Source organism: Narcine bancroftii, chromosome 10 (genome assembly GCF_036971445.1).
Source record: "Narcine bancroftii isolate sNarBan1 chromosome 10, sNarBan1.hap1, whole genome shotgun sequence".
NCBI lineage: Eukaryota > Metazoa > Chordata > Chondrichthyes > Torpediniformes > Narcinidae > Narcine > Narcine bancroftii.
The window spans coordinates 66,288,470-66,300,822 of NC_091478.1; the positions used below are offsets into that span (position 1 = coordinate 66,288,470).

Consider the following 12,353-nt stretch of genomic DNA (forward strand, 5'->3'; position numbering starts at 1 on the left):
TTCTCGTTATTCTGGACTCTGTGCTAAACTTCTGCCGCTGGGATCAACATGCAAGTTTTAAAATAAAAGTAGAAAATACTGGAAACATTCAGCAAGCCAGGCAGCATCTGCGGTATCAGAGGTTTCAATCTTCAACCTGAATCATTAACTCTGTTCCTTCTGCAGACACTGTTTGCTGTGCTGAGTCTCTGCAGTTTTTTGTGTTTTTATTTCTGCACCTGTTGCTTTATTGATTTTCATTTATAGGCTTAAAAACACAGGTCAAATGGTTAAAGCACGACTTGCCCCTCCTTCTTCAAAAACTGAGTGAGAAATATGTTCAACAAAATCACTTGCACGCATGCGGTATATTTGAACTTTAGGTGGAATGGCATGGATGGTGACCAAGGAGATTTCTCTGTCAGTTCTGTCACCACTCAGGGGCATTGTTGAGTGGCCAACTAACCAAATGATCAACACCCTTTCGGAATATGGGAGAAAACAGGAGCACGCCATGGAGGGGGGGGGGGGGGGGATAATGTGTGCAAACTCCAGAGAATCAACGCCAATGGTGACTCCTGGAGATGAGAGGCAGTAGCACCTTTCCCGCCTGTTACATCTCACACTTGGTCACACACCAGCAATATTTTGGTCCAATTTCCTGCCTTGAAAGCAAATGTTTCATGGAGGATTAAGGCCTAGCATGTTTTTGGATCATCATTATAAGAATGTAAATTCAGACCAAAATACTTAAAAAAAACTACCTTGTGATTTTAATGTGTTTTGTGCTACCCAACTGCAACCCTAGAGATCTGGCTGTGGTCTGGTTACCTGCGTATTCAGGGAAGCAGATAGTTAGTGGAGATTTCTTAATTTTCGCTTCGAAAATGTCCTTCTTGTTGAGAAAGAGGATGATGGAAGTGTCTGTAAACCATTTGTTGTTACAGATACTGTCGAATAACTTCAATGACTCATGCATGCGGTTCTGCAAAATAAAGAATCACCTGTGGTTATGCTACATGCAAACTGCAACACCTCTATCTTAGCAAAGATATAATTTTACAATTTATGAATTAAATACATTTTAATTATAGAGAGTCAATGCTACTTTGAAATTTTACACGTACAATGCTACAACTGCATCGATTCCTTTTTTCAGTCATTTAATTATAAATAGCATAATTCGTACACCATGCATGTACTGGGAAACTACAGTTGTAGACACTGTCATTTTAATCGCTAGACTTAGAATCCATGCAGAAAGTTGCAACCAGAGCGCAGTGGCATTCATTAATCGGATACATTAACCCAGGATGTCGAGAGATCCTTGAATTAATCCAGACTTGAAAACAGACAGTGATTAACCTCGTCCTGACCTCTGAGACTTTGTCATAGGCAATGACTTTAATGTGGGTTACACTAGGCCTGAGAGAAGGAACAAAGATTCTCATGAGGTGATTGAAATACACCACATCAGCTGGCAAAGACACTTCTCCATTGCCAAAATATAAATGATCGGATCCAAAAAAAACCCTGATTCATTTTTTCAGGGTAGGATAAGCAATATGGCAAAGTCAATGAATAATTTGGTGAAGGTTAGCATGCTTTCTGCAGGGTACAGAGTGGTGGAAGGTGTTCCCAACAAAGTCCAGGCCAGAGGTCACACTGCTGCTTTCAATTCTTGGCCAAGAGAAGCTTCATACCTGCTAATTTGGGTTGGTCTCTCAATAGCTCATTATTAGCATTTGGTTTGCAACAGTCAGCCGGTGATGGGACGGTGTCAAAGAGGCTGTAGCGTGAGGCTGTAGCTGCAGGGTCACCTCCTTCCCCCAAGGCGGGATACCAGAGAGCAGACAAAAGGAGGATGAAGCATACCCATAGTCAGGGGATGGTCACACGGCACGCGGGCAGGGCACAGTGCAATCCAAAATCAAAATCACTACCTGCGCAGCATGCCCGGCTACGTCACTTTGCATATAGAAAGAATCAAGTGGAGTTTAGGCAGAAACCATTGAATATTCAGACAAATACAATGCTTTGATTATATTTTGAAACTTGACATTTCTCAGTATAAAACAAATGTAATTGAGTTATGCAGCTTAAACCATACTGGTGGATGAGCTTCCAAATAATGACACCACTGCGTTGTCACTGTGTATGGTGTAAAAGTCTTTTCATGTGCACCTAGATTCTATTTATCACTGTATAAACCAATAGATTCCCTTTAATGGGATCAAAGCTACAAACCCACCCAGTCCCAAACTATTTGAACTGAGAATTTGCATGATATTCAATATTCAGAGGAGATTATTATTATTGTAGAAATGATCATTTGAACTTTCTTTCAGCCAGGTCCACACTGAAAGAACTGAATACCGACAATGTGGATAACTTTATCAGAGCTCCCCCCTCTGACTTGCAGGGTATACTTCAACGAAGTGCCATGAGCACACCTTTCTGATGAAGGATTGCCACTTGGTAGTGTTAAGTTTAAATATGGGGATGCTCTGCATTTATTTTGTGATCCTGCTTGGATTAAAGATATGCAACACACCTGTTTTGTAGCAATTTAACACTGTAGCAGATAAAAGGATTAAGGAAGCTCTCCTAAATAAACACAACCTCTCTGGAGATAGACTGGCTGTGTCTCAATGGCTGCATGAAGGCATTACACCCTTCAATTCTTCTCCCATTCTTAACAGATGCAGTCAGTTTTATGTATTTTCATTTCAGATTTTACTGCATCGAATTATCCCATCCTCCTGAGGAACACAAGGTTGCTCAATTTCCACACACATTAAAGATATCATCACACTGGCTGGGCACCGTTACAATAAACTTTGAACCATTAACTAAGGTTGAGGTGAAAATGAAGGAAATAATTTCTCCTTGCGGCTCAGTACGAGCACTGGTTGATCAAGTTGCTCCCTCCAAAAGGAGGAGTGACCTATGTGCCCAACCTGCTGCTTCCGGCCCAGCCACTGAGAGCTGTCTGTCCTCTTCACCATCTATGCTTACCTGGGATAGACAAAAATGTGGGACATCGCTGGATGCTGGAGGTGGCAGATGGGGAGGCCTCAGGTGGCACAGTGCTGGGTCCTGTACACCCCAGACAAAAGGCAAAGCTGAATGGAGCTTTGTCTCCTGTCAGGGAATTTAACAGTTTTTAAATGTCTCTGACATTCAACAACATTTAGAAACTATTAAAATTGATGCAAATAAGGGAAAATGATTAACTTGCTAAAATACAAATAGTTAATAAAAAACACAAAAGCACTTGAAAACTTTTAACAAAACTAAAATGGTTTCAAGAAATGAAAAACATTTGAGTGGATGGGAATCACTGAACTTAGATCTAAATTCCAAGGTAATTTGAACATTGAGCTAAAGTAATCCATTTCCTTCCAGTCTGCAGGTCAAGAATGAGTGAAGTTTTCCGTCCTACGCCCGGCGTGAGATGTGAGAGGCGATTCACCTATGTGATGCGCTGGAGTGCAGAGGCAGATGTGACAACACCTGTTGTTCCCAATGTATCGGAGGCCTGCATAAGTTCAGCAATGGCGTCAGCCCGGAAGGCTGTTTTCTGGTGGTTGCCCTCTGATCGCAGTGACCATGGTTCAGCCCCTTCTGGGTCACACTTCCATCACATAAGATTCTGCCCCTGCCTCCAGAAAACACCAGTCCTATTAACAGTGCTGAATCTCCTTCCTCAAGATTGTGATCCAATTTAACTACGTTCTTTGAAAATCTCTCAACTCATCCACTCCCTTGCAGGGGAGAAAATTAATCATGCCATGGCTACTTCCGACAGTGCTCTCTCCTTTGACACAGGAGATAGTGATATTCATTGACATTTTTGATCAACCCACTGACTTCATTGGAATCAGACTTAAATGTAAGAATTGACGAACAAATCTGGTCTGAATTACATCGAGATAACATGACTAATACGATCAATGTAAGATATAGATTCGCACCATATAATGTTTTGCATCAATTACAACTCACGCCACAGAAATTAAACAAATTAAATCCACATCTTTCAGATTGGTGTTTTAGATGTGGTGAGGAGATAGGAACTTTTTTTTACATTCATGTCCTAAAGTGAAACGTTTTTTTGGCAGATTTAGGACATTTTTTTTAGTGCAGAGTTCAATTTCCACAAAACCCAGAATTTGTTAAAATTGCGCTGGCAGCTGCCAGAAAATGTGTAACTGTTGCATGGAAGACTGACTCTCATCTAGGTATGGCACGTTAAAACGCAGAGATACATAGTTTTATTCCCCTGGAGAAGATTACCTACAACTTAAGAAATAAGTATGACATATTTTTACAAGTTTGACAACCATATTTACAAAATTCAGGTGGAAATCTTGAGATAAGTTCTTCCCAACCCTCGAGAGCAGCGTTGATCTTCTCCAAAGAAAACTAGAATAGAATTTGTGATTGGTGGAGCGTGTGTCACTTTTCAGCGATCCAATCCATTCTCTATTTTCATTCTTCGCTATCTTCTTATCTTTTTCTTGCTTTTCTACTTTCTCATTCTTTTTTTTCATTTGGGGTCCTTTTGAGGGGTGGGGTTGGGGGGGAATGGGTTAATGTCAGCATGAAGTAAATATTGAATGTATTTGTATACTTGTATTTTTAACTTTGCAATTGACTCCATGTTTGGTAAAACATTTTAAGTTAAGTATTTTTAAAAATCCCCACTGATTTCCACAGCGAGACGACACCTCCTCCCACCTGCTCTCTTTCTCACCCCCTCTGTAGTTGTTATGAAACATTAATTGGTAGTTGGAACTCTGCTTGAACAAAAATGATGTTATGAAAATCACAGTGATAAATCTCCCCAAATGTGCAGCCCATCACTTATTTTCCTCCATGAGCAGCACAAATTAAACATTAAAAATAATAATTTTCAGATTTAATGAAGGAACCAGTTGTAACGAGTCACTATGGCTGTTTTAGCATCAAGGGGTTTACATCATTATCCAAGGCACAAGGGTTTGATGATTGCAGAGCAAGTGATTCCTTCACTAATGCCGATTAGACTGTACAATAAAATGAACAGTGTGGCCCCAAATGGTGATTATGGTCAGCGAATGGAAAATACAGGTACAGTGAGCAGTACTGGTGGAATCGAGAAGCTGAGAACAAAAAAAAAGAGTCACCGTGATCACTGAATCTTTGTGCTTGGATCAAAATTCCAAGCTAATCCATTGGGCACAGAAAGGTGAAATGTAGTTGTGTCCTGTCTTCTTGTGGGAGAAACTCTACAATGCATCAATAACTTATTATACAGTACAGTTAGAAAGCAGCAACTAACTCAGAGAATCTGGCAGCAACCAATCTGCACATAATACATGAACAAGCTGGTGTGCAGCATCGCTGAGCATGCCAATACAGACCATCGCCAACTTCCCGTTACTTCTCGAAGAGTGAATGGTATAAAACAACACCAGTTAAAGTTGCATTTTCACACTCTGAGCAAAACTCCTTTCAACCTAACAACCAGCTTATTGCGCGTAAACATTTTAAAAGCAGAGAGAAATGAACAGGATATCAGTCTGTAACAGATAATCCACTTGGGCTGTGATTATTTGGTCTGCTCTTCCCCTACATCACCCTGCTACAACTGTACAATTATTGTTCATGCTCTCATTACTGCTTAATTCGCCAATGAGGTATTGAGAATGCGCAGAAACCACTGCCTTTACCACTGAGCAACACTGACTGTATGCAGTATATATGAAATCACGTAAAGTCCACTATTTTTCTCAATTTTCATTACATCAAACTCCAGAAAATGCTTCAAGAGGAAGCACCAATCAGCTGTGTGTGGTGAGGCAATCGAATTTTCCTTCAGGTGAATAGTGAGGGACAACACATTTAAGCAGAGATAAGGTGATCAAACCTGAGGCAGAACAGTCCTGAGTGAAGGGTAAAACTAAAAGCACAAGATAAAACCACGTTACATCTACTCCACATCTCACAGACTTCAGCAGAGGTGGCAATCCATTGTTCACAGGACTTTACACCACTTTGAAAATAAATGTTGTAAGTGCAATTATACTGTTAAGAATTCAATACTCTTGGAAACAACAGGTAAACAGGAATCACTGTTCAGCCGCCTCTTCTATTCAGTCACTCAAACACTGCAGGAAAAGGCTGAATTAATGGAAAGTTTCACTCCTAAATTTTAATAATTGATGGACAGGCCAAAAACACAAACACACACACACACACACACACACACACACACACACACACACACACACACACACACACACACACACACACAAACATTCGTGCACACACAAACAGACCAGTGAAATCATAACTCTGCCCTTCATGGGGTACTCTGCAGTTGCCCATCAGGGGTGCACATGCACGTCCCATGATCTGCCAGGCAGCCACACACTGGGTTTCCTCGGCCCTACTCACCGTGGTCTCATCCTCATGGAGCACTTGGTCGTAACCACTCAGTGCTACGCAGAAAATAATTGCTGTCACATCTTCAAAGCAGTGGATCCACTTCTTTCTCTCTGACCTTTGACCTCCCACATCAAACAGCCTGTAAGAAAGTAATTATTTGCTTCAATTGGGCTCAATGGTTGAAACATTTCGCAAACCATTGCAGCCAATCTTTGGGGAAAGAGCTGAACATATTGAGGATGGGACTGGGTAGAGTATAGATATCCGGTGGAGGTGGTGGGGGGGAGTGGTGGGGAAGGTATTAATATAACAGGATATAGGAGAAAGATCTTTAACCAAAATGGTTAGAATTTAGGAGGATACAGAATGCCTGAGATAAATACAAAAGGTACATTTAAGTGGAAGTGAGATGATGAAATAAGTGTTGAATGAGTTCACAGAAGGGAGAGACGCTTGTGTGAAATGTCTTGAATAAACCTTCACGTGTACAAGCTACATCAGGGCCTTCTCTTCCAAAGGCAGAAAACCCCTCCTCCACAAATAACCTTGGGATAAACATGTAGAGGAAACCACACAACCTCTGATGAGAATCAACCCTGAAAAATGGGAGATGCAAGGGAGACTTCAGATGCTGGAGTTTGGAGCAAGAGGCAACCTGCTGGAGGCACCAAACAAGAAAATCTGCAGCTGCTGGGGTCAACGGCAATACACACATGCGCTGAATAAATGCAGCAGGTCACGTGGCTTCCAGAGGAAATAGAAGGTAATGAAGGAGGGCCCAGGTCCAAAATATTGGCTACTCTTTACAATATTTAATTTATTAGGGTTTGGGTAGGATATGTAGTGTCTTCTTCATTTAACTCTAAGGCAAGAGGTATGGCAATTTTGATTTAAAAAAATCTTCCAATTAAATGTTGTAATGTTGTAATGGACCCTGCAGGGGTCAAATGTCAAATGGATTCCGAATTGTGGACTTAAATACTCCAAATATTGATGATGAGAAATTCATTCAAGAAACATTTCTAAAACTAGCAGAGTCACATGAAAATATTTTAACAGGAGGGGACTTTAATTTTTGTTTCGATCCATTGGTGGATAGATCTATTCGAGTAGCAACAAGAACAAGATCAACAACGGCTACATTGGTATTAATGCGAGATTTGAATTTAATAGATGACTCTTATTCTAGAATTGATCTATTTTTAATTTCAGTGCAAACGTAAGATAGGATTCTTGAAACTGATTATAAAGCGAGGACCCTTAATAACAACTGAAAGCTACTTATAGATGGAGATTGAACTTATTGAAAAGAAAAGGTTTTCGTGAGTTTGCTAGAAGACAAATTTGGACATTTTGTGATATAAACTTGAACTCTGTGGATAATGTTTATTATATGGGATGCTTTGAAAGTGAATTTAAGAGATCAAATTATAAGTTAAAATTAAAAGGAGTATATGAGAGAGATTGATCAGTTAGAAAGAGAAATGGCCACTTTGGAAAAGAATCTTCAAAAATGTGGTTCTGAAGATAAGCATAGACAGTTTATTAGTTAAAAATGTCAGTATAACACATTACAAACTTACAGAACAGGGAAAGCAATTACAAAAACAAAACAGATATTATGAATTAGGTGAAAGATTGCATGAAGTACTTGCTTGGCAATTAAAAAGAGCAAATCTCAAGAACAATTAATGCAATTAAAAAGGATACATAAGTCTCAAGAAATAAATGAATCCTTTAAGAATTTTTATTCAAAATCGTATAGCTCGGTACCTTTGAAAGATAAAAAAAATAAGATAGATATTTATCACAGTTAACTTTGCCTAGATTAGGTATGAAAGAGCAAACTGAATTGAGTGCTTCCTTTACTCAGTTAGAGGTGAGGGAGGCTATGAATTCATTACACAACAATAAATCTCCAGGAGAGGATGGATTCCCACCTGAAATTTACAAAGTATTTAAAGATTTATTAATTCCTATTTTTATGGAAGTATTCGACCAGGCTTCAGAAACCCATACTCTCCCAGAATAATTTTTGATGGCAATAATTCAATGATGCCTAAAATAGAGACACCCATTAAAGCCTTCATCTTACCACCCATTTCATTATTAAATGCAGGTTATAAGATAATTACAAAAATTTTGCTGAACAGAATGACTAAATTATTACCTAAATTAATAAATATGGATCAGACAGGTTTTGTAAAAAAAGAGGCAGTCGGCTGAAAAAGAGGAGACTTGAGTGTTGCAATGGCTCCAGTTGCAGAAAAAGCATTTGATAGACTGGAATTGGACTTGTTGTTTAAGGTGTTGGACAAATTTGGATTGAACTGACCTTTGTAAATTGCTTTAGGGCACTCTATAATAATCTTAAAGCTAAAGTAGTGACTAATGGACAAGTATCTGCACCGTTTCAGTTGGCGATGTCAAATAGTCAAGGATGTCCCTTATCTCCAACGTTGACTATTTTAGTAATAGAAAGCAAATTGAAGTCATTTGGAAATTCAGGGATTTAGAATTGGTCAGGAAGAGCATAAAATTTGTTTATTCGCAGATGCTGTTTTGATATATTTGACTGAACCTGAAACTGCTTTACTACAATTATACATTAAATTGGAGGAATATGAAAAAATTTCAGGTTATAAAATCAATTGGGTTAAAAGTGAAATTATGTCATTAATAACAGAAGGAGACCACACTCAATGCCAAAGGGATACTCAGTTTAAATGGCTGAAAGATGGTATTAAATATTTAAGGATTCGTACAGATAATAATTTGAAGATTTTATATAAATTGAATGATTTATCACTACTTAAAAAGGTTGAGGAAGATTTTTAAAAAAGGATTAGTTTACCTATAACTTTAGAGAGAAGGGTTAATTGTAGTAAGATAAATATATTCCCAAGAATACAATATCTTTTTCAAACATTATTAATACCTCAAAATTTTTTCAAGATGTTAACAAATATGTAAGGAAATTCCTGTGGACAGATAAAACATCAAGTGTTTCTATCGAGAAATTAACATGGAAATATGAATTGGGAGGCCAACAGCTTCCTAACTTCAAAAATTATTATCAAGCGGCACAAATGAAATTTCTCACATTTTTTTTGGAAGTGAAGAAAAACCGGCGAGGGTTAAAATAAAATTGGACAAAAGGGGAGAGAGAAAAGCAGAAGAATTTATATATATAAATGGGATGCAAAATTCATGGTTGGTGAAAAAGAAACACCATTGTTGAAACATTTGATTAATATATGGAATAAAATAAATGATGAACTGTGCAAGAAGATGTACATCGCCCAAAATGCCCTTGACTCAAAATTCCCTTATATCTTTTTCAAAGGATTGTGGTGGCCCTGTGATAGTACAGACCTATCACCAATGTATATAGTTACAGTATCTAGAGTGTCATGACTGTGCTTACAGCGATTGGCTGAGAGCTTAGCCACACCTACTGTCTGGGCCTTAAAGGGTTGTGTCCCTAGCCAGGTCGGATCATTCTGGACTGGTCGGCCACCTGTGAAAAGCTCCTCTCTTTTGCTAATAAAAGCCTTGGTTTGGATCAACAAGTCTTTGGTTCTTTCGACGAGCTCTACAGGGTCACATCCTCATGGCGAACTGGCCCCTCTTGTATCGCCACGTGGCGGGGCAGCCATGGGGAAATGCCATCATCAGAGGTTTCTCTCTGACTCCAGCATCCCATCCAGTGTGCACCCTGGGCAGCGATTATGATGTCACAATGCACCAGGTGACTGAGCTCATGCTGCACTTATAGGGTCGTGCTGAATTTGAATAAAAACAGTCGTTAACGACCCTCAACGTGGTGGCTGCGTTTCTTCCACTGTTCACACTGCCACAGTGGTGACCCCGATGAGCCCAGATGTTTTTCTGGACTCAAAACACCATGGATTCAGCAGAGGTTAATGCTGTCTCCATCAAGCTTCCCCACTTTTGGACCCACCGACCGAGAACATGGTTCGGGCAGGCGGAAGCACAATTTCAACTCCACAACATCTCCTCAGAAGCCACGATGTTCTATCATATCGTGAGTGCTCTGGACCAAGATACGGCAGTGAGGGTGGATGACATCATCCACCACTCCCTGGCTACGGGCAAGTACATCGCCCTCAAAAACCTGCTGGCGGATCTATGCAGGCGACAGGCCTCCCTGGCTCCCAAACCTCCAGCACGCTATGGAACGCGGCCGTTTCATCTCCCCAAAGAGCTCGACTCAGCCCAGTTCGTTTTCATGCAGAGGGGACCACAAGGTGCACCGCTACAGCGACCATATGAGGGGCCATACAAAGTCTTTCACCGGTCCAGCAGAATCTTCACCCTGGATGTTGGGGGGAGAGAGGAACTTTTTACGGTGGACTGCCTGAAGGTGGTCCATCTGGACTTATCACAGCCGGTGCAGATAGCCGTGCCCAAGTGCCGGGGCCAGCTGGCAAAGCGACAGGACACATAGCCGGTTCGGGGGGGGGGGGGGGGGGGGGCTTTGTATGGCGGCGCACATCCTCATGGTGAACTGGCCCCTCTTGTATCGCTACATGGCGGAGCAGCCATGGGGAAATGGCAACGTCGGAGGTTTCTCTCCGACTCCAGCATCCCTTCCAGTGCGCACCCTGGGCAGCGATTATGATGTCACAATGCACCAGGTGACTGAGCTCATGCTGCCCTTATAGGGTCGTGCTGAATTTGAATAAAAATAGTCATTAACGACCCTCAACGTGGTGGCTGTGGTTCTTCCACTGCTCTCACTGCCACAAGGTAATCAATTTTTACCGGTACGGGACAGTTGCCATACCACACTGAGATCCTATAAGTGAGTATGCTCTCAGTGGAAAAAAAAATCCATCAGTATCCTGGGACGGAGGTGAGCTTTCTTAATGCTCTGCAGGAAATAAAGGCGCTGTTGTGCCTTTTTGATCAGGATGGAGGAGTTTGGGGGCCAGGTGAGATCATCTGGTATGCTGGATGACCCGCTGAGTTCCTCGAGCACATTGTGTTATTCTTTGCTGGGAGATGGTGCAAATATCCCCACCCCAATTAAATAGCAGCAGGCAGCTATGTCATGGCTCAATGTGACAGCATGAGTGGCAAGTACACTGCCAACAAGAGTGTTAAACACTGCTTGTGGGTCCTAATCAGACGACCAGACAAGGATTTCTATGAGCTTCCCAAACTGGGCACTAATTGCGTTAATTGGCACGCACTTAGGTTGAGTACAAAATAGGGCACATCGGGTTTGAGGAGAAGGATTAGTGTCAGTCCAGATTTGAGGAATTAGCATGTTCTGGCCTGGGCACTTAACGTCTTGTTTAAAATGGGCGATATAGCTGTGTTTCAACCCGTGTTTAGAACTGTGCTGAATTGGCATGTGTCAGTTAAATTGATTTCCCTTGATTTACAATTGTCTTTTGGACAGGGAAAAAAAAACATTGATCTCTTATATTCAATCGCTGATAGTGCCACAACAGGTTAACAATTAAAACTCTCAGTCTGCCTGTGCCTGCAGAGGCTAATTAAAGAAAATCTCCTGTTAATAACTCCCATGGGCTGCATTTACGCCAATATGCAAGTATCCAAACCATCTCTCTGAAAACTACGAAATCACGTCTTAAAATAAATCACTAAATTCAATGAAAGGTCTTTTGAGAAGCAAAGCAGACCCCGGGGAAGGGAACATGATCTGAAAAACCAACCCTCACTTCAAGCTCTAACCCTCCAGAGAACATGTCCCTAAGTGAAATGGTTCTATAATATGCCAGTTCTCCTCCGTTCTGTAATAGTGAGACACTATGATACTGGATTGAGCTCAAATCCTACCATTTCAAGAAATAATCCACTTTAAAAGGTCGTGTTGGTGGACATTTAAGGAGCTATTTCCTACTTCTCAATGAAGTAAATAACGAGTCTGAGGGCAATCCAAGCAA

General features: G+C 40.8%; 1 protein-coding gene across 4 annotated transcripts in view; it reads right to left on the reverse strand.

Moving 5' to 3' along the window:
• Nucleotides 1-12,353, reverse strand: part of gnao1a (guanine nucleotide binding protein (G protein), alpha activating activity polypeptide O, a) — a 268,174-nt gene that overhangs the window by 19,865 nt on the left and 235,956 nt on the right. For 3 of the 4 annotated variants that reach the window (XM_069901186.1, XM_069901187.1, XM_069901183.1), the window contains exons 6-7: nt 6,424-6,553; nt 811-964 (exon numbers count right to left, since the gene is read on the reverse strand). In XM_069901186.1, coding sequence (XP_069757287.1) covers nt 811-964; nt 6,424-6,553 — 284 coding nt within the window. The remainder of the gene's footprint in view (nt 1-810; nt 965-6,423; nt 6,554-12,353) is intronic. The other variant, XM_069901185.1, reaches the window with a different exon arrangement.